General features: G+C 32.1%; 2 protein-coding genes across 3 annotated transcripts in view; one reads left to right on the top strand and one right to left on the bottom strand.

Moving 5' to 3' along the window:
* The window catches only part of LOC132795762 (ras-related protein Ral-a), a 29,124-nt gene extending 16,528 nt beyond the window's left edge, over nucleotides 1-12,596 (bottom strand). Inside the window, exon 1 of one of the 2 annotated variants that reach the window (XM_060806642.1) lies at nucleotides 12,383-12,596. The gene's annotated coding sequence lies outside the window, so the exon portion shown is untranslated. The remainder of the gene's footprint in view (nucleotides 1-12,382) is intronic. The other variant, XM_060806641.1, reaches the window with a different exon arrangement.
* Nucleotides 12,597-16,571: 3,975 nt separating this feature from the next.
* LOC132795755 (neurogenic protein mastermind-like) overlaps nucleotides 16,572-23,252 on the top strand; it is a 111,839-nt gene continuing 105,158 nt past the window's right edge. The window contains exons 1-2 of the mRNA XM_060806631.1: nucleotides 16,572-17,110; nucleotides 17,461-17,773. Coding sequence (XP_060662614.1) covers nucleotides 17,702-17,773 — 72 coding nt within the window. The 5' untranslated portion in view covers nucleotides 16,572-17,110; nucleotides 17,461-17,701. The remainder of the gene's footprint in view (nucleotides 17,111-17,460; nucleotides 17,774-23,252) is intronic.

Raw genomic sequence — 23,252 nt, 5'->3', positions numbered from 1 at the left:
TTAGGGTACGAAATTGAAATGTTTTTCGCTTTTCTTTAAATGGGCTTTATATTTAATATACTCTTAGAACCATATATTGTTTAGAATCATCTTTAATTAAATAAGGAAGCGAGAAAATTTGAAACTATTGAAATTCCTTTAGAGAAAGAAATAAATTCAAACGTATTTCGCGTTTCTTTAAATTTGGTTTATATTTAATATAATTTTGTTCATCTATTGTTTAGAATCATCATTCGTAGTTTCGTTAATAAGGAAGCGAGAAATTCCTTTAGAGAACGAAATTGAAATGTATTTCGCTTTTCTTTAAATGGGCTTTATATTTAATATACTTTTTGCCATCTTTTGTTTAGAATCATCTTCTTTAACTAAATAAGGAAGCGAGAAATTCCTTTAGAGAACGAAATTGAAATGTTTTTCGCTTTTCTTTAAATTGGCTTTATATTTAATATACTTTCTATTGTTTAGAATCATCTTCTTTAACTAAAGAAGGAAGCGAGAAAATTTGAAACTATTGAAATTCCTTTAGAGAAAGAAATTTAAATGTATTTCGCTTTTCTTTAAATTGGGGTTATATTTAATATAATTTTGTTTATCTATTGTATGGAATCATCTTTATTTAAAGGTAGCGAAAAATTTCTTTAGAAAACGAAATTTAAATGTTTTTCGCTTTTTTTTTAATAAGCTTTATATTTAATATTCTTGTTTAGAATTATCTTCTTTAAATAAGAAATCGAGAAAATTTGAAATTTGCAGCAGAAATTGAACTATTGAAATTCCTTTAGAAAACAAAATTTTCTTTAAATATTTTTGTTCATCTATTGTTTAGATATATTTTAATTATATAAGGTAGCGAGAAAATTTTAATTTTGCAGCATAAATTTATAATCGCAATTGTTTTTCCATTTCTTTAAATGAGCTTCAATATTTAATATTATTTTCTTCAATTTATTCTTCAGAATCATCTTCTTTAATTGAATTAAGAAGCGAAAAAATTTGAACTTTGCGTATTCTTGCAACTGTTATATGTTAATTAAATTTACTCAGTCTCTAAATGAATTTTTAATATTTGTTTAGACACACAAATGCCAAAAGTGAAACAGCGAAGAGAACAACTTTGGCTATTATAAAGATTAATTTTCTTGGTTCTTAAGCTTGGGATCGGTATTTAGTATAGATAGTAGGCTGAAAAACATTTGACATTCATCTTAAAATATGTAAAGATTTTTTAACCAAGTACTTCTAGCACAAACTTAGCAAAATTTAAAATTCATTTATGTATTTATGCGCATTTTAAAATATGTTAAACTTTTTCGAAGAAAAAGAAAATATATGGATTTCAAATAAATAAAAGTTCTTAAAAAAAAACAAACTTAAAAAAATTCAAAAGATATTTCTATTTTCTGAATTAAAATTCATCTAAAATTCTTAAAAAAAAAAAAAAAATTACTAGAAATAAGCAAACTTTTAAGAAAATTTCAAAATTAATTTGCAAAATTTTTAAATAGAAATTCGTTTCTCAAAATTCTTAAAAAGGGAGGAAAAAATTAAATCTATTTTTAAATAAAAAATTCTAATAATTTCTGAGAAAAAATGAGAACAAAAATCCAACTTCACAAAGTTTTGAAAATAATTTGCAACTTTAAAAATAAAAAAAGAAGAATATAATCAAACTATGGAAAAGCAACTTAAGCAAACTTTAAAATAAAAATTCGTCTATAAGAATTTTTGAAAAAAGGAAAAACAAATAAGCAAACCTGAGAAAAATTAAAATTAATTTGTAACTTTTAAATGAAAGCCCATCTAAAAGAATTCTTGACAAAAAAATGTGTAGAGCAAACTTAAGAACATTTCTAAATTAATTTGCAAATTAAAAATAAATCTCAAAAAAAAAAATGTTCAGAAAATTTCGAAACTAATTCGAAACTTTTAGATGAGTATATATAAGAATTCTTGCAAAAAAAAGATGAAGAGCAAACTTAATAAAATTTTTAAATTCATTTGTAAATTAAAAATAAAAAGTTATCTAAAAAGGAATTCTTCGAAATGAAAATTCATCTATAAAAAGACTTGACAAAAAAATAAAAATAAAATAATCAAACTTAAGAACCACTTAGAAAATAAGAAGAAATAAAAAGAAAAGGTATGCACAGTTCGTATTGTGGAATTCTCCTCTCGACTTGTGTTTGCAATAATATTGAAAACGACTAGCCAAATATCGACCAGACCCCAGACACCAAATGAATTTATTTGCTTGAAATTGATTTTAAACAGACTTTTGGCTAACCAAACCAAAAATTCTAGTTCTAGTCTTAGCAGTTGTTCTTGTTATTGTTATTGCTGTTGTTGTTGTTGTTGTGCTTATTGCCAAAATTTATGAAGTACTCGAGTGAGTCTGCAGAGATGTATACGACTATATCTATATATAGTTGGACTTTATGTACAACATGTATTTGCAAGCAGCTCAATTAAATGCTCGCTTATTTATTACTCATAATTTTGTGAGCTCGTTTAAAGTTTCTTTTGAGTTCGCCATGTGATTTTTTCATTTTCCTTTATTATTATTATTTTTTTCGGTGGTTGCACGGATGACGTCACTCGCAACGCACTCGAGCGTAAAAGGCGTGGGTGGAGGGAGAGGGAGAAGAAGAAAACATGGGTTGAAGGTGTTCAGAGCATGCACAGCAATCAACCCTCAGGGTCAGTTGAACGCGCTTCAAGAAGACGAAGAAGGAGAAGGAGGAGAAGAAGAAGAATCACAAAGTGCAGTCAACTTTTAGCACAATTGAAATCTCTTCGCTTCACTTTGGCTCAACTTTCCGAATTCGCCGCAATTTGTGTGTTGCGTGTGTGCTTTTATTCCGACTCTTCTACTATTTCTCATTCCTCACACAACGGTTTCAGTTTGTTAGTTAGCTAACTGTTAAATTAATGGCTTTTTTTATTTTTAGTTGCGCGTTGCGTTTTTGTTGCGTTGCGCTTCTCGTCTCTGTTTCTGTTTCAGTTTCTGTTTCTGTTTCGTTTCGTTGGCAGCAGACGGCGACGATTGGTTTGTAACCTTGACGCAATAATTCCAATAGTTAGTTACAGTTAGTGCCAGTTTGTCTGGACCCCCAAAAACAAAAATCAGAGCCACACGCGTCATACATATGCGTTCAATTATTCAATTTGGATATCGATTTCAAATCTAACAACAGCTTAAAGTGCAAGGAATGAAAATATAGAAATAAATCAAATATCGAAATATAAAATGAATGAAATAAAATATAAAAAATAAAATACATTGAATTGAAATATTAAAAAAAAAATTTGAAATAAATGAAATGAAAGAAAATAAAAAAAAACATAACTAAATGATATACATACAACATTAAATAAAATAATATTTAATAAAATAATAAATATAATTATAATAAATAAAATAATAAAAAAAAATAAAATAAAATAATAAAAAAATTAAAATTAAAATAAAATAAAATAATAAAATAAAATAATAAAAAAAAATAAAATAAAATAATAAAAAAAAAATAAAAATTAAAATAAAATAATAAAAAAATTAAGATTAAAATAAAATAATAAAAAAATAAAAATTAAAATAAAATAAAATAATAAAAAAATTTAAAATTAAAATAAAATAAAATAATAAAAAAAATAAAAATTAAAATTAAATAAATCTAAGTTAGATAAAACAAAAGAAATAAAAAATATTAAAACAGAATAAAATAAATCAAATTGTTATTTTCTTTATGCAACTTAAAAAAAAAACAAATTAGACTAGAATACAATAAAATAACAGAGAAAAAAATTAAAATGAATAAAATAAGAAAAATATTTAAAACAATTGATTTTAAGATCCGTTATTTAAATAAAATGAATTAGAATACAATAAAATGAAATAAAACAAAATTAAAATGAATCAGACAAAAAAATAAATGCGTAAAAACAAATGGTTTTTAGATTTGTTATTTGAATAAAATAAAATAAGTAATACACTAATAAAAAAAGATAAATAAATGTAAAAAATCGTATAAATAAAATGAAAAAAAAAATTAAATTAAAATTTAGTATTAAGTATTAAATTTAATTTACAGAAAAAGAAATGCTGGCTTTTGGGGCATTCGAATTTCAAAAAAAAATAAAAATAAAATAGAATTTAAATAAATACAATTTTTTTTTTTTTGGAACCAAAAACATTACTAAATCTGATAGAAGCGTGCGGTTAAAATAAGTGCCATTATTAATGAATAACTGAAGATAATCTTGATGTTCTTGCAAACATTTAATGCAATGTTCATTTTGCCCGTTTTTACGACAAAGAGAATTATATTTAACCAGACCGCAGCACACTTATTGTTATTATACATTAATAGATTTAATTTTGATGTGAGGTAAGGGCGTGGCAAAGTCTGAATACATATACATACATACATAAGTAAAAAAATGTGTCATTAATAGCTTCTTTAAATCTAATAAATCTAATAAGTTCTTCACACTTCACCATTTATAGGGATCTGTGATTTTGTAATTATATTGATATATAATATGATGTTCATTGCTTTATTTTTATTTAATTTCATTTCTCTGTTCAAGTAAAAAACGTAAAATTTACTTTTACCAACTGGAACAAGATTTAATCATCTAGTCTTGCGACTTTTCCGTTTTCCGCGAAAATATGATCGAAGCTTTTAATTAATAGCGTAAATGTTGTTTTTTGTCTTATTTCGGATTTGCTGAGAAATAGTTTTTCATCAAGTATTGCCATTTGCAGAGCGATCTGTCAAGTTTCTTTTACAGCAACACAGCCAACAATATAACAGCATTTTGTCATTTGCAGCAAAATGCTTTGCCACACCTCCAAAGTGGCAACAAAATTTCCTTTTTCTTTATATGCGCCACAGTTTGTTTTTTATGTTATTGTTTTAACACCGTTTTACTTTTTCTTTTCCGCGTATTTGACAATTGCCAGTGGGCTGCTGTCTCTGAGTCTGTTTTTTTTTCTTAACGATGTCGGCACTTTGGAGCTGCATTTTATTTTGCGCTGCGCCATTTGCAGTGTTTACAACAGCAACAACAACTACAGCAATTGCTGCCACAACGTTGCACTCCACAACATGCCAAGAAGTGCATTTTTTTGCTTTTGCGCTTTACTTCCGCCAAGATTAAGTTCAATAAACCGGCATTATGTTGATATATTTATATGTATATATATATATATATAGGGGAGCAGACGCTTGTGTGTAGGTGGAAGAAGACATAAGGCAATGATGATCCATTAACATCTTAAATGCCATGCCACAAACAACAACAACAACAACATTGCAGACACATTCCACAACTTACAACTTCTTCATACGCAGCATTGCATCTGCTTCTGAACTCTATATAAATATTACTATTGCAGCTGGCGCAATCGGAATTCGGAATTTGGAATTCACAATTTGTAATTCCAACAAAGCGGTTCAGCGTCATAAAACTGTTGGTATTCTTCAGTTAGAGTTGTGAAATGCCATTTGCGAACATTTTGCAAACGACTTTGAAATATTTTCGAACTGGTTTTTAAAATGGTTTCAAAATATGGTTCTAAGCGCTTCGCTAAAAACCGGTTTGAAGCACTTTACACAAGCAATAATTCAGTGTTTAGTAATATAAAATAAACAACATAGAAAAGTAGTTTTAAAATGTTTTTACGAAGTGTTGCAAGCTTTGGTTTACAAAATGGTTCAAACTAAGTATTAAATTGGTTCCAAAAGTGGTTCAGCATTCTAGCAAAAAACTAGTCGAAGAAGAAATATTAAATTTTAAAATGTGTAATGGGTAATAAAAGAAGAAAATCGTAATAGTTAAATTTTCTCAAGAGAGAATTCAAAGTGGTTCAAGCTATGGGCTAAAAATGGTTCAACTTGTTTAAAATTTATTTGCAATTGGGATTCGAAATTGGTTCAACACCCTAACAAAAAGCAGTTGAAAAGGAGAAACTATATTTTTTGGTATTTCATGAAACAAAATTCATGAAGCTCAAAGAGTGAAGAGTTTTTAATTGAAAACTGATTCCCAAATGGTTCAAGCTATGGCATAAAAGTGGTTCAAACTTTTTAAACTATGTTTGCAATTGGTTTCAAAAATGGTTCAGCGCCCAAACAGAAAGTAGTTCAAAAGAAGAAACCTTAACTAAACAAACAAATTTAAATTAGTGAAGAATTTCCTATTGAACACATATTCCAAAATGGTTCAAGATATGGCATAAAACTGGTTCAGCGTTAAATTTCAAAGTAGCTTCACAATTAGTTCAGCAACTTAACATGAAAAGTAAGCAGTTGAACAAGGAAAATTTTAATTTGAATACTCATGGTTATTGTTTGATAGAAAGCCATGTCAAATCGATTAGCAAAGGCTTCACAATTTAAAAAGAAATACATCGAGCAGTTTAAAGAGTATTCGAAGTTTGTCTATGGCCTGCATCTGGTTATTCTATGCTTCACTTTATGATGCACCCCATTTGCCAGTTGTCGTCGACATTTGTTATTGTTGCTGCCTCACAGCGATTATGTTGTGTGTTCTGTTGTGTGTGTGTGAATCTTGCCACAATCTTCAAGGCGAGTAGTTGTGAACAAAAATGCATCCATTAGTTAACTGAGAGATGGAACAAGCAGCTGCCATGTTGTGTGTTAAGAGAGAGAGAAAGAGAGGGAGAGAATGCGTCTTGTCATTCATTAGTGGCACTTGTGACACGCCCACCTGTTGATCATCTTTATGATGAGAACACTTCTCTAACTGTGTCTACACCTCTTTTTCTCTTTTGTAAATGCCAGACAGATTACAATGTTTTTGCTAATCATTATTTGTAAGCATCTGTGACCCAGAGTTCAGCTAACACACATAGTTTCATAGTTTCACAAGCAACATTTGAGGTTATGTTATTGCTGTTGTTGAGAAGCGTGACGACGAGATTGATGATAGATCATTTCTATTCATATTTTGTGATAACCAATTGAATGCGTCACAATCTCAATGTCTGGAGTTCCCCGATCGTTTATCAAATTCCAAGGTGACCAGCAAACTCGAAATGTTGTTAACCAACCATTAGAAACATGTTTTTTGCAGTCGATGCGGGATATTAAACATTTCAGTAGCAAGAAGATATTAAATAAAAAAAAAAATAATGTTATAATAAAGCAAATGAATGAGTAAAATACATATAATAAATGTAATATAATTTAATAACATAACTATTAAAGTTGTAATAATTGGAACGTTCTTATGTTAAGAAAGAAAATTTCCTATTTTTAAATTTAACCCACAATCTATTGTAAAATACTTTGTCAAAATAAATTTGATTTTAATTATTATAGAGCTAAAATTTACTTATAAAAATACTAACACATTGTTGAGTTGAAAAGTAAATAAATTAAACTTTATTTATTTAAAAATGTTAGCTATAATTAACATTAATACTAACACTATTGGTAAAGCAATGGCTGCAAAGGCCTTCAGCTTAATTTCGTTTTATATAGATTAAAACTTTGAAAAAGTTTATAAAAATTCTGAATTGCAAAAGTTTCTAGAGACTGCACAACATTTCCTATTAAATGGATTAAAACTTTAGATAAGCTTATAAGGAATCTGAATTGAAAATGTTTCTATAAACACTCTAGCGACTCCTGAGATACGATATCGAGGACATTTTTGCAATAATAACGCGGACAATGCCGGCTTAACCCAGCTGAAGCTTAACTTCACGCAGTCCCGTTGGAAGAGTGTTGAAAACGGTTTCGATTTTGCATTATTGCCAGATCTCTATGGAATTCCAATTCCCCCCGTTAGCGACATTAGACATTTCGAAACTGGTTATTAGCGGAGAATTCTCTTTTTCTTTTCTTTTTTCTGATTTTCTTAATTATTTTTTGCATTCCATTTAAAACGTGCGTTTTGCCTAAGCAACCCCCTCTATGCATTGGGGCCACATTTGACACTGCGTAAGAAGCAGAAGTAGGAGAGAGAGAGGCAGAGAGAGAGAGGGAGGGAGAGAATCAGAAGATCAACACGAAAATGTTTCTCGTTTTGCTTATTGCTTTTGCGTTTTGTTAACTGTTAATGCTTGCTGTCTTTATTTTTTTTGCCTGCTTTTTTTCCAGCTATTTTGTTTCGTGTTTTTTCTACTTTACTTTGCTGTGCACTCAGTTGTGACAAAAAAAAAGAAGAAAAAAATTTCAAGAGGGGGAGGCGGAGGAAGATACGAAAGCCGTTGAATGCGCGTGACTCACGGCAAGGCAAAAATATTTCGTGTGCGGCGAATTCGAATTCGAATTCGTTTCGTGCTGCCAGCTGCGCAGTCGCGTGCTCTGATGCGCAGCGCTGCGTTGCGTCGCGTCGCTGCGACTTTCAATGTCAAGTGGCAGCCCAAAGGCAACAACAACAATGCACACTTTATGCTAAACAGCTTTTGGAAGCTTTGAAGCTCGCTTTTTATTCTGTTTGCTGTTTTTGAACTATTCGCACTTGCGCGACATTTGCTCATCTCTAGTTTTTGCATCATTGTCGCTATTAATAGACACAATATATATATTTTTTTTTTGAGATGAGGATGAGCACGCAAAACTGGTTTCAAATGTCGCCCAACTTTCTACGCACACACACACACACATACGTTTTATTAGCCCAAGTTCAAGGCGAGCCAAATTGTGTTGTAGGCTCCAAGCAAGTGGAATTTTTGCCCTAAAGATAACGTGATTTTCACATCTAAGCGTGGGAAGTGTTGCCAGACCAGTAACTTTAATTAAAACCTAGTCAACTGACAGAGAGCAAAAGAGAGAGACAGAGAGAGAGAGAGCTGTGAGAGCTAAAGATCTCTCTGTAAGATAAGATGAAAGAGACGTGCCAAATACAAGCGCAGATAATGTATATATATGTATATATACTATATCGCTTACAATACACACTTTCTTAACACGATCTTTGGGGGCAACTTGAAAAACTGCGCAAGCCTAAAGATCTGAAGCTTTTGACAAGATCTCGCATGGGAAACTCAAGACAAAAGCTTTCAATGGGAATTATTAGTTAATTGTACTTTTGATCTGATTGTCGCAATACAACGATGTAGACAAATTCTTTGAAAATGTAAGTGTAATAAACTTCATATCATTTAATTAAGTTGGTGGTATCTATAAAGATACAAAGACATTATGATTAGAATTTGTTAAAAACAAATTGAACAGTAATAATGTAGATAAGCATTATAATAATGTTATTTTGAAGATTTTAGTATAGTTTTTAGAAAAGTTCAGAATTCTGAATTTATTTTCAAAAAAAAAAAGGTTTGGTTTGTAAATTCTCTATCTCTATCCAAAATTTCGCAAATGCAAATGAATATGAATATTCGCGATCTTGTTTCTCTCCATTATAGTAAGAGATAACGGTTATCTTAAGTTTTGCTAATGCATTAAGTCTTGAAGTCAAAAGATAAACTCAGTTATTTAGCTCTAAATTCGTGCTAAAATGCTGAATTTCTTATCCATCAACAAATACACAAATTTCAGCTGCATAAACTGTGCGATAACATTTTAAAGTGCATAGTTCAACTTGAGATTGTTTTACCAGATGTAAATGGGGTTTTTTTTTTGTGTTGTTGTTGGACAGTTATACGTGCAGGAAACAATCAAACTGTTGTTCACTTTTTAAAGTTAACTGGGTTTCTACTATTCATTATAGTTTTTCTTTTGGTTTTATTGTACTTTTTTAATAGGGTCTGTAGATAGAATGAGGAAGACGGCGTCAAGAAATTGGCACAAATCGCAGCTTGATGGCTATAAATTAGGCTAGTTCAGCTTCGGCGCGCACCAAAATGGCTCGAAAGAAGCTTTGACAGGTCAGAGACAGCAGAGAAACGGAGATAGAGATAAATAGAGAAAGAGAGACGATATCTTGGAAATCATTTGACAGAGAGACAAGCAGAATTATAAAGTGTAGCTTACTTAAATGAAGAATACGGAAAACGACGAAGCAAGAGCACAACACGAAAATTGTGTCATCATCATCATTATAAATAATCATTATAATTATCATTATTGTTGATTTCTACATTTACATTCATTCTCACGTCATTGCGAACGAGAGCGAAAGAGAGACACACAATAGATGCGAAATATTTAAATTTGCAATTGTTGTTGCTGTTGTTATTACTGTTAGCACTAAGCTAAAATAAATTAGGAAACCGAACATTTGGTCCAATATAATAGCAACAAATGAACGCTTATCACGAGACCTGAAAATCAAAAGCCGAGTCCACATGACCAGAAACAAAGGCGACAAAAAGCGTTAAACGCAAAATGCAAATCGAAAATCAATATAATATCATCTAAGAACGCATAATATTTTGACACAGTTTTTCAACATGGGGGCTTAGAACACAACTATTGTGCTGGACTGCACTTGAAGATACCCTGTAAGCGGATTGATTGGTTCTCTATAAATATTTCATTCCAATACCAACATTTTGCTTCAATTTAAGTTTTAGCAACAGATTGTAAATCCCTTTTTATTTAGATTATAAATCTGTCCAAAAGAATAATTATTAAGAATTAAGAGGACCTTATTGTAAATCCATTTATTACTCTATAGCAATTTAGATCATCATTTTCAATACTAACTATAGAAATCCCATAAAAAGGATATAATAACTATGACAAATATGATGAAAAGAAGAGTTATCTTAAAACCACAACAAACTGATTATAGAACAATATTTATAGAGAAATTTATTACATTGCTTTCCACAATTACATTTCTATCACAGAAACTTCATTTTTTTTATCAATCTCTTTGAGTGACAAAAATAATAAAGACTGATATTTGAGCATTAAAAACTCACAATTCCTAGCAGATAAGAAAATTCAAACTGAACTTGAACTTGTTTTAATATGCGGGTGATAAGAACTATTGTCATTATTTCCAAATGATAATTGCGATCAATTTGAATCATATTGTTTTGTAATCATTGTAAAAAAAGCTAAAAACTCTATGCAATTGTAATTAATTTTTGTTTTGTTTTTTTTTTATATTATTGAGAGTAGATAAAGTGGACGAGTGATCGACTATGCAAAAAAAAAAAAAAGAAACTATGAAAGAAGAACATGTGAATAGAGCGCAACGCATAGAGCGAGCGACCGCCAGAGAGAGAGAGAGCGAAAGATAGTATAAAAATGTGAACATGGAATGCGCATAGCGAGAGAATGAGTCAACTTCATTCGCAGCGCGCAAAACGAATGCGGGTGAGATGTGAACACAAAACGATGGGCGACAAAAACGACAAGAGCAGCGACGCCGACGTCAGAGGGCGGATTGCACTGCATAAAGTGAAGCTACGCACTGTGTGTGTGTGCGTGTGCGTATGTGTCCGACAGCTCCTCTCTGCGTGCGTGAATGTGTAAGTACCTCTCTGTATGCGTGTGATGTTGTTGCGCCTGTGTGAGTAGAATAAGGTCAAGCGGGGTGCGGCGCAAAAATGTTTCCGCTGATAGCGTTGATAAAAAGTCAGCAACAATTTTGAATGACAAGAGAGAAGAGGGCAGAAAGCAGAGCAGAGGCGTTGCCACTGACAATGAAGCAACAACAAAAACAACAATGACTACAAAACAACAATGCAAATTATACGCATACAAAGAATGGCAAACAGCAGCAAACCGAAAAAACAAATTTTATGTTTTTTTTTGTTGAATTTAAATAATAAAGAAACCCGAGTAGAAATTTCACTTTTGCTATGCGCCATGCGGCGCCCGTTGTTATAAGCAGTGACTGCGGCAGAGACAGCAACAAATAAATACACACAAGCATATGCATTGGGCTTGGTTTTTTTTTGTGCCTTTTGCTTCGTACACACACTGAGCACACACACACACACAGAGACAAGCAGCTAGGCCGCACTTTCTTTGACGCCGACGACGACGCCGTTGCTGCTGCATCGTCTGCTGAGATCGTTCGCCTTTTGGCGGCTTTTGCTAAATTTTCTTGTTGTTGATGTTGGGCAGACAGGACGCTCTGAGCAATTAATCAATTATAGTACAGCAGCTACCACACACACAAGCATTCACACACATATACAACCAAACACACGGCACGCACACCAAAAAAAACCCTATAAACCAAATCGAGCGCAAACTTTGTGCCGTTTTTTGGCGTATTTTCTTTCTTCTTCAATTCAACGATGACGCGTTCGCAAAAAAAAAAACAGAGGGAACAACAAAATCAAACAGAGTAGAATTACACACACTTGGTAAATAACACAATATACAACACAACAACAACAAAAAGGTCAGTCAGCAACATAAAAAAAATGTTTAAAAAAATACTCTTATATTTAAAGAAAGGGGCGAGAAATGCAATGAAAACATACAAATTCGTAATCACTTTGTGTATAGCCGCCTTCTGCTCGTTGTGCGCACTTTGTTTTTTTGTATTGTTCGCAGCTTACTAATGCGTTTTTTGTATTCTTTTGGCAGCGCGTCTTTTTACTGTGGAATTATGTTTATAATTGAATGTCGGAACGCCTCGATATTGATAATATTTTTAACTCGCTGCGCACAAAAACCGAAAATGAACTGAATAGAGTTGTATGCTGTGTGACCGTAAGTTGCATTACTAAATATACCACGGTTGGTTGGAAATCAAACCTGCGCAATACAAAATACCAAATACCAAAAACATTTTCAGGTATTTGTTCAAATGAACTAGCAGATTTTAAATGAATTATAATTTTTATAGCTTACAATTTTAAATGTAACACTTTAGTAAGGAACACTAACCATACAATACATAGATGCTTCGCCCAGTACAATTTTTTGTATCATCAAAAACAGTATTATTGCGACCCCAGTCGGGCCCATGATACAATTATAGAAGGTAGTCTCGTCGGAAAAAATCTGGTACCCTGTCTATGTTAGCAATGAGTGCGAATGAAAGAGGCACAGCGTGGTAGTGTGAACGAGACGACAATGAAATGCGCATTAACCCTTAGACGATGATATTAATATTTACATATTTTGAAGGTAATATTAATGTCTCCTTGACATGTTTTTTAAATGTAAATTGTTTATGAACAATATTAATAATATATATGAGAATTCTCTAATTCTCTTAATATTTAAATTCTATCCGTGTCTACGGCATACATGGCAAAAAGTCATTTTGCATAAGGGTTAATTGCGCTAAAAATTTCGTCCGCAGACAACCTCTTGCGTCGAAATACGAATGCGCACTGACGATAGCTTTTTTCCGACGAGACTACCTTCTATAATTGTATCATGGTCGGGCCGTGCGCTGCGATTCGAACACCGAGCCTCTTCGGCTCATTCGAAAATTCGAAGTGCTAACGCAGCGCGCAGCGTTGCGTTCAGTCGCAGATCAAATGCGGAGCGATGAGCACGGGCGCATTTCGTTGCGCTCTGCTTTCGTTTCTATGTATGCGTGTATGTATCTACATGCTCGCCTTTATTAGTATGTGTATGCATATGAAGTTTTGCAACGTGCAGTTGCCTCGCTGACGAGCAGCTAGCGCACGTCAATTTTGATTTGCCGCGACGAAAGTCTCGCAGAAGAGGACAACAACAATTGCTCGCGTTCTATATGTTTGCAGTTAAATGGCACTTGCACAAGGACCGCGTTGGCTCTGCTGGTGGTGTGCAAGCCTAACATGTTGTGGGTCTGGGTTCAACTCCCGATCGAGAATATATGCATATTTTGTTTTTTTTTTTTAATTCGATTTACATTTTTTTATTCCATTTCAAGTTTACTGACAGAATAAGAACTAATCGCGCATTTATTTTTGATGATTTTAAAATTCCTTTTTGCAAACACTTTTTAATACTCTATTTAAAAAAGTTTTAACTTTAAAATTTTGTTTTTTACATTTTAAGATAACAATAACATTTACAAACATGTATACAAAAAATATTAATTATATATGTTTTTAATATTTATATTTAAATATTTTACCAGTTTTAATTTTAATTTATTAGAAAATTTTCTAGCGAAAATTAAAATTAAAACTAAATTACAAAAATGAATTTATCTTTTAAAAAAAGATTGAACTTTATAATAATAATAATAATTGTATTATTTATATTTTCTCTAATTTTCTGAAATGTTATTGTTATCTTAAAATGTAAAAAACAAAATTTTAAAGTTAAAACTTTTTTAAATAGAGTATTAAAAAGTGTTTGCAAAAAGGAATTTTAAAATCATCAAAAATAAATGCGCGATTAGTTCTTATTCTGTCAGTAAACTTGAAATGGAATAAAAAAATGTAAATCGAATTAAAAAAACAAAATATGCATATATTCTCGATCGGGAGTTGAACCCAGACCCACAACATGTTAGGCTTGCACACCACCAGCAGAGCCAACGCGGTCCTTGTGCAAGTGCCATTTAACTGCAAACATATAGAACGCGAGCAATTGTTGTTGTCCTCTTCTGCGAGACTTTCGTCGCGGCAAATCAAAATTGACGTGCGCTAGCTGCTCGTCAGCGAGGCAACTGCACGTTGCAAAACTTCATATGCATACACATACTAATAAAGGCGAGCATGTAGATACATACACGCATACATAGAAACGAAAGCAGAGCGCAACGAAATGCGCCCGTGCTCATCGCTCCGCATTTGATCTGCGACTGAACGCAACGCTGCGCGCTGCGTTAGCACTTCGAATTTTCGAATGAGCCGAAGAGGCTCGGTGTTCGAATCGCAGCGCACGGCCCGACTGGGGTCGCAATAATACTGTTTTTGATGATACAAAAAATTGTACTGGGCGAAGCATCTATGTATTGTATGGTTAGTGGTAAGGAAATATAAATTAACGACAAATTGAATTAAATTTTTTTCCGTTATTTCGTTAAGAACCAAATTTTTATTCAAGTAATTCACTTAATTGGAGCAACTCTGTTATTAGGAGCCGTATTTTGTATCTATTTCTAATCGCGCAGTGTCAACAATAGTTACATTTTAGTAAAAATCTCATTTAACAATTAAAATTACAAATATAATATAAACCATTTTTTTTTTCATTTAGTAACAAATTTTTATATTTTTCAGGGGTTTTTTTTTATTAGTTTTTAAGTAAGTTGTTATTTAAATTTCCATTCATGTTATTAACATTATAGCACAATGTTAAAGTATTGGTTATTACAACAGTAAATACTTTGTATGCCTCAATATCAATAGTTATTAAATTAATTCGGCCTAGAATATCAAATAGTTCGAAATGATATAAATGTGTGTAAATTCAGAAGATAAAATAGAATATAATACTATTACATTACATTGCAATGCACAAGGTATTATTCTTCTTATAAATGACGGCATAATACAGCTTTAATGACTATTTTAATATATTAATAAATTACAAATATATTTTAATTATTTTGTATATTATTGAATACGTGATAGTTTGCAAGCACCAAAAACGGCTGCAACTAATTTGAATTTGTTGGACGTTAAGCAATGGGACCATATATATTAATACCGTATTCACACTTTTATTTTTTATAGTATTTAAATAAATTTGCAATAAGATTTCTTTATTATTATTTGCATTACTTTAATAATATATCAATTTAACTTAACTGCTGATAACATTAGTTTAATTTTAAGCTTTCAAGTGCTGTAGTAATTTCTATGTTAAATATTGGCACTGATTATATTTATATTTAAATATATATTTTAATAGCCTGAGCATTTTGCTGAAATATAATCGCATAGAGCTTATAAAGTTACAGACCCTTTCCATGTTAACGCCGTTAGTTAACATTAATCGAGCCGTTCAATTAATCGCTACTGTTACATATCAGCTGATTTGCTGCTATGTATATTTTATTCATTAAAATAGCACCCAAATTTCACATATTAATTACCTAAAAGTTTGGTAATAAATGCATTTATAATAAATTGAGAATTAAGCACCAAAAACGGTTAAACTAAATATAAAGTTCAAATTTATTTTCAGTTATCGATAAAGCTTTTATGAAGAGTTTACTGGGTACATTTCGTGCAGCAGCCACACGATTGTTATCGATAGATATTTATTCAGCCAGCCCTTACGACAGCTGAGCGCATTTTTTAGCACATTTTTGCAACGCGACGCGTTTGTGGAGCTTCTGCAAAAAATTTTTTTATTGTGACACAAAATATAAAAAAACAACATTGAAAATCAACTCAAAGAAAAAACCCAAATTGTGCTAAGTGCGTGTGCAGCCAGCAGCATAAATTGTTGCTAATCGGATAATTTTTTTTATTGTTTTGTTTCGTTATTAGTTAAGCTTGATGATAATACAAAAGCTTTGCTCCTCTCCAAACGGCAAACGAACTGCAGCAGCTGCAAAGTAAAAAGCAAAAAGACAAAACTTAACCTCGCAGCATTTGCGAAAAAAAACGTCGCCAAGCAAAGAAAAACGCGAATCCAGAGCGTCTGCGAAAAGAAGCATAGAGAGAGCGAAAAGCTACTACTTTAGTGAAAGATAAAAAAAGTGTTTGTTGCAGTACTTCTATTTTTTTTTTTTTTTGATCCCTCATATTTGTCTGTCAACAATAAAATAAATTTTATTAAAAAAGGAGAAGAGAGAAAAAAACGGCAAGTGTACTCAATTTTTTTTTTGTGGCAGCGCAACTAAAACTAAAACGAAAGAAAATGTACAAGAGAAGAAACACAAAACAACAAAATTGACCGGCGAGCAAAAGCAAAGCAAAGCAAAAAGAAGAAGAAGCAGCAGCAAAAGCATCTACATACGAATACAAAAACTACAACCGTATGTGTGTGTGTTGTGTTGTGTGTGTGTGTGTGTATGTATTGAATAAATACACATTGTTCCAATTGACATAATAATAAATAAAAATAGAGTACTGAAATACTTTTGCTTATGCTAAATGCAATGTTATTTAGCCGGCATTGATAATTGATCAAAATATTTGCGTAACATTCGATTATTTTGGCATTTGTATTGAACTGAACAATTTTAACCCTAGTTTGGCTTGTATCGCAATTTTCCAATTGGAATTTGTGAACATATTCAAATTGGCAACAGCGACGCAACATGCAAATTTTTATTAAATTCAACTGTTTTTAATTAAAAAGTAAGTAATATAAAAATATTATTATTATTATTTGGCAAACCAAAACTTTGAAAATAAATTCAAATTCTAAAATGTCAAATAATAATAATATAATAAACTGGAAATAATAAGCTATTGAATTTATAAGTAGTAACAATTATATTATCTATGTTACTAATTTTAAATAATTAAATATGTTAAAAAAGGATCAATTTTTTATTGGTATTTTTATTTAAAATAAATATTAATAATATTATGCAAACTTTATAAGATTATTTAAATTTCAATGAATATAATTATATTTTTTTTGAAACACCGCCCTAAATTAATTTGTCAAATAATTCTAATGAGAATCAACTACAAATTTTTAGCTAATATGCCAACAAATCGTCATGGCACTGACAATTGTTGTTGCTGTTGCCGTTCCTGGGCAATTTAATTGCACTAAAACTAGAACAAAACATAGCAACTTTAATTGCTAAACCAAAGAGCAAGGAGCAGAAAATTTAACACACATTTCCTTGAATAACATTGAGAATCGAATCAACAAAAACAGCAAACAACACACACAACAAAAAATCGGACAATTGAACCCAAGCAAAAGGAGTAAAAATGGATCACTTTCAAACATCGCTGAATCCCCGGAAACAGGAGCTGCTCGAGGCCCGTTTCATCGGAGTCAGGGTAAGTGTAAAAAGTATATATTAAAATATAAATTATTGAAATTAACGACAGAAGGGAAGTGAAAAAATGTATTAAAGTTATACAACTTATATACCTGTTTATTTGATCGAAAGGGGAAACTAGATAAAGATCAAAAGTTTATTATTTTCGATGCTTATTTATTTTGATCTAATATTAATTAATATAAAATAAATTTCAAAAATTTATTAATGTTGAGGCGTATTTATTTTGCTCTAATATTCAAACACGAAACTGAAAGTATTTTAAATTTCAAACAACTTTACCATGTAATTTTAAACTATTCACAAAATTTTCTTAATATCGAAAGTTGGTGAATAAATAAAATGAGCTTAAAAATGTTTATATTTCGATTGCGATTATAATATTAAAAAAAAAAACCTTAATCAAAAATAGATAAATAAATCATAATCATAGCAAAATGCGAACATAATAAAATTTAAAATGAAAATACGGCTAAAAACATTTTTTTTGTGTTTAGCTTCGAGTTGGTTTTAACGGCTAACATGGGTTAAAAGCCAGGCCAGGCCAAACGGTTATTGCACTTTGGAATTGTCCGCAACATACAACTTAAACTTTATAATACATGTTGTTGTTGATGTTGTTGTTGGGGAGAGAGCGAGAAAGAGAGTGAAGGTCTCTTGTGCAGAAAATGAAAGATGGAAGGAAGATGAAGAAGATGCTTTTCCCATAGTTTTTTTTTTGTATTCGTTTCGCCCTTTTCTTTGCACTGCTTTTGCTATGTTGTTGTAGTTGTTGTTGCTGCTCTCCTAAGATTTGTGAACAAAGCGAAGGCAGCGAGAAGAAAAGAAATACACGACGAAGCAGAGCATAAGCAAATAAATTAGCGTACAAAAGATGTGCGGGCAAAAGAAAGCTGCCAATACACATACACATTGCTGCGTGTGTGTGTGTGTGTGTGTGTATATAGGAGTATATAAGTGTATGCAAGTGTGTGTGTGCGTTGCATACTTCAGAATGAATAGCTCCACTTACACATGCAAGTTTGTTGTAGTTGTTGTTGTTGCTGCCTCGTGACAAGTCGTGGCATACACCAAACACACACACACACACATAGTGAATACATAACATTGCAGTTTGCACAAAGAACGCAGCAAGTAGTATATACAGTTTTACACACACACACACAGAGGAAACATTTGCACTTGGCCCCCTACCCCAAAACATTTGCGAAGCGAAACCAAACCAAACCAACTAACTTCTCCCCCACCACCTCCTCACCTTCCTCCTCCTACATTTCGCTGTATCACACCACCACGCCTTTTTCGCCCCATATCGCATACACTTTGCACACAGTGCGCCCAACCATCTCTCCCTCTCTCTCACTCGCACTCTTTGTCGCTCTTTTGCGCCTAGGCTAGGCTGGTTCTGTGTTCTGTGTGTTCTCTGGGTCTGCCACGTCTCTGTGGTTGCCTGAAGAAATGAAAGCAACAGAACAGCTGATAAGCGCGACGTTGTCGTCGTAGCTGACGGCGACTGCTGCAGCGGCAGCGACAGCGACGTCAACGTTGGCTTCAGCATTTGCGTCTATGCTTTTTGGGTGGAGAATGGGGAGTTGAGGTGAGGTGAGCATGGTGAAAAACATGCCAAGACTCAACTCGCGTTGAAAAGCATAAACCTTTGATGATAAATTGTGATAAAACTGTGTTCTAATTAATTTCTTGTATTTGATAAGAGAATAAACTTAACATATTTAGGGGAAACAAATTTATATTAAACAAAAACATGCAAAAATCAACCATAAATATAGGCTTAAAAGCTACATAGTTAATAAAAGACAACAAAAAAAAAACAATAATAATAATAATCAATACTTATTGTTATGCTTAAGTGCCAAACTGATTTTTTTCCATTGTATTTCATTGATTATATACTTTATTTCCTTAAATTTTTAAGGCAGCTTTTAAAGTATGCATATTATTCGAGTGATTTGCGTAAAATAACTAAAATTCACTAAAGTTTCTCATACTTTTCTTTAATATTCAACAATTGAAACTTTTTTTTTAATGTCATTTTGTACAACTCTTGTCCACTGTGCAACGAATCGGTGGCATGTTAACAAACATTTCTCTGTTATGTGGTCTGCTGTTAACAGTTGAAGATATCGTTGCTGCTGGATTGCTGTGCGCCTCATACAGGCGTTTAAAAATTGTTTCACTCAATTTGCAAATTAACGCAAATTGTAGTGTAAATGTTGATACACACACACACACACATGCGTTTGATATCAACGATAGCATCCCAAATATTACCACAGACTCAATCATCAAATATATGATGTACATACATACATACATGCATATTTCTAACATAGCATAACATAACATTTAATTGCCCTGCGCCTGTCAACATCTCTTCTACACAACAATAACAGCAGCAGCGGCGGCGGCAGCGTCAACAGAAGACAAGGAAAAGGTATCTGCGGTATCTCGGCTTCCGCATGTTATTAACAGTGACGTTTTGCCGGCTAATGCGAAAAAGCAAAACACAGCTACAAACACACACAGACACATGCTGTGCTTCGGCTGCTGTTTTCTGTTGTAGTCGTAGGTCGCTGCTGTTGGCAGCCATTTTAACATTGACAGCGACGTCGCCGCGTCGCTTTGCGCGTCTGTAGCTTTTTCTCTCTCCCTATCTCGCTGTGCTCACAACGTTGCTCTCGCTCTCGCGTTCGCTCTTTAGCTTTGCCTATATTTGTGAGTGCGTGTGTGTGTGTGTGAGTTTATGGCAGCCGGCTTGTTAGCGGCTGTTTGGCTTTTGTCTCGCATTCGTTTTTATGGTTAATCAGTTGTATTATTTTCTGTTGTTATTGTAGTTGCGCTGTTGTTGCCGTAGCAACGCGTCAAGTGGACGCTGCTGTTTTTTTTTCGTTGTTGTATTTTTATGAGCTTTTCATTGAGCGTAAGGCAAACAGATTTATGATGGTTATGGTTAAACATACATACACTGTATATATTTTTAGCTCATTCATTTGTCTGATAAGAATTATCGCCGCGCCTTTTACTCGCTGGTTCTTGTCTCTGTTAAAAACGAACCACCAACAAAAATTGATTACGAAGATCGGGCCAAAAGGCAGAGCCCGGAAAATGGCTAAGCACAAAAGAGAAAAACACGAAGCTGCACCCGGCAGCTCTCTTGCTCCTTTTTCCCTTTTTTTTTCTTTTGATGCAGCAACAACAACAACAACAACACAACGTTCGCCTCTAAAGCAATGTTTGCTGCTACAATTTGTTTTTTGCTTTTTGCAGCCGCGAGACAGCGACTGCGACGACGGCGTCGCTATTTCGCAGTTAGCGTCGCAGTCGCGTCGCCGGCGTTTCTCACAATTTTCCCAGCCCGAAGTGCATGCAGTTTTTCACTGTTTTTTCAGTTGATTGCCACGCTTCAATGGAGTTTCAGTTCGAGTTCGAGTTCGACTTTGAGTTGTTATCCATTCGTTGTTGTTGTTGTCGCTTTTCTCTAGCTTACGCGTGACTTGTCTGTGTGTGTCTGTGTGCGAACGAACGAGCGAGCGAGCGAGAGAGAGAGAGAGCGCGTGAGAGCTTTGTGAGAATTGCAAATTGAAAACTAAGAAATTCATTTTTTATACGGTGCGTGTTTCTTTGTTTTTTTTTTTGATTTTTTGTTGTTTGCAAAATAGTGAAATAAACAAAACAGCAGAAAAGCATAGAAGTAGCGAACAAAACATAAAACAAGTGAAAAATGCAAATTTGTGAAAAAGAAAATAACTAAATTGTGTGCACAAAAGTTAAAGAGAAGGCAGAGCAAGAAGAAGAAGAGCACTATTCAAACGCAGCTTAGCGAAGACACAAACCCAAACAGCGACATGCCCGTCATAAAGCAAAGGAAAATGAGTCGCTTTAAGGTTAGTAAAGAAAAAAAATGGAGTATAATGTGAACGTAACGGAGATGAAAGAAAAATAAAGAGAGAGGAAGAAAATGAAAGATGGAAAGAGAGAGAGGGAGGGACTTATGTATGTGCATAATTTCATTTGATCACATTTATTGCCATTTTCCTGGTTTTGCCTGCATTTCTTTTTCCGCTCTACACTGTTATCCTTCCTCTCTTGTGTCCTTGTTGAGTCGTTAGTAAAGTGCCCGAATGTGAGAATGGATAACAACATGCAAAAAAAAAAAGGGGCAGACAGAAAGTGAGAATCAGATAGACAACGCTGAGAGAGGAGCTTGGCGAGAAAGTGATATGTTGCCACCACATTTCCCACATGTGGCAACTTCCACACATACAAACATCTGTATAATGGGGAGACTACAAATTACATTCTTATCGTTACGAATTACATTTAATTCATATATATGAATTCTTACATTTTAAATGCCGAAATTTTTCCGATATCTATCTAAGATTATTTTGGGAAAAATATATTCAAAAATTTAATGAAATTTCATAAATTTTATGAAATTTTAATAATATTAGCTAACGTATTATATAGAGGAAATATATATAGACAAAAAAAAAACAATACAAAAATTAATGAATTACCAAATAAATATTATAAATATAATAAATACTATTAAAAACAAATATTATTTATATCCATTTATATTTTTGTTTTTCTTTAAACCAAAAAATTGTCTGCTCTTTAATAGTTTTTTATAGAATTTTTTAAATAAAAATCACCATTCTTTATTTTTTTCAACATTCAATTTGAATATAAACTCCAAATATTTATAGTAAAGTTAAAAAACGAATTACTAAAAGAAAAATTTGCCATGTTGACAATGAAAATCAACATTCTTTATTTTTTCTAACACATAATTTAAATAAATTCACTTAATATTTAAAATAAATCAAGAAAAATTAATTATTAAAACAAAAATATTGCTCTGTATACAAAGTTTACAATTTATAAGCCAATTTATTTGTTTTTATAGCAAACACTTCAAGATTAAAGATTATAACATTTCCAACCAATAAAATATTTGTCTTGAACACGTTTTTTGAAACAATAATGCCAATATGCTTTTGCCTTTTAACTAATATCAATTTCAGCATCATTTGCATAACCAATCAATGAAAAGTTGATGCAAAACAGTATTTGCTTGCGGACCCAATTCATTGAAATTTGCTTAATTAATGAAATTGACTTTTAAATCGAATGTTGAAAGTAAACTAGATGAATTCAACAATTTGAATTTAACAATAATTAATGTCAAAGGCAAGTGAAGTAATTTGTCAACTCGAAACCAGAAAATATGGCATTATAAATCCCCGACTAAGATGTTGAAAAAGAATTGTCTTACTTCATATTTTTGAGGCTAGCCAATAAATAACAACTAGTATTACTTAAAATACCAGTTTAACGATTGTTTGCAATCTGTTTATATGAAGACTAAATTATTTATTTGTTAAAATATCATATTGAAAAAGTTTTGTGTCTGTGATCTTCAAGTTTTCTTAGTGATTTTTTGTAAAGTATTA

The sequence above is a fragment of the Drosophila nasuta genome, chromosome X, assembly GCF_023558535.2.
Source record: "Drosophila nasuta strain 15112-1781.00 chromosome X, ASM2355853v1, whole genome shotgun sequence".
NCBI classification, from domain to species: domain Eukaryota; kingdom Metazoa; phylum Arthropoda; class Insecta; order Diptera; family Drosophilidae; genus Drosophila; species Drosophila nasuta.
This window is presented reverse-complemented; position numbering and strand designations above follow the sequence as displayed.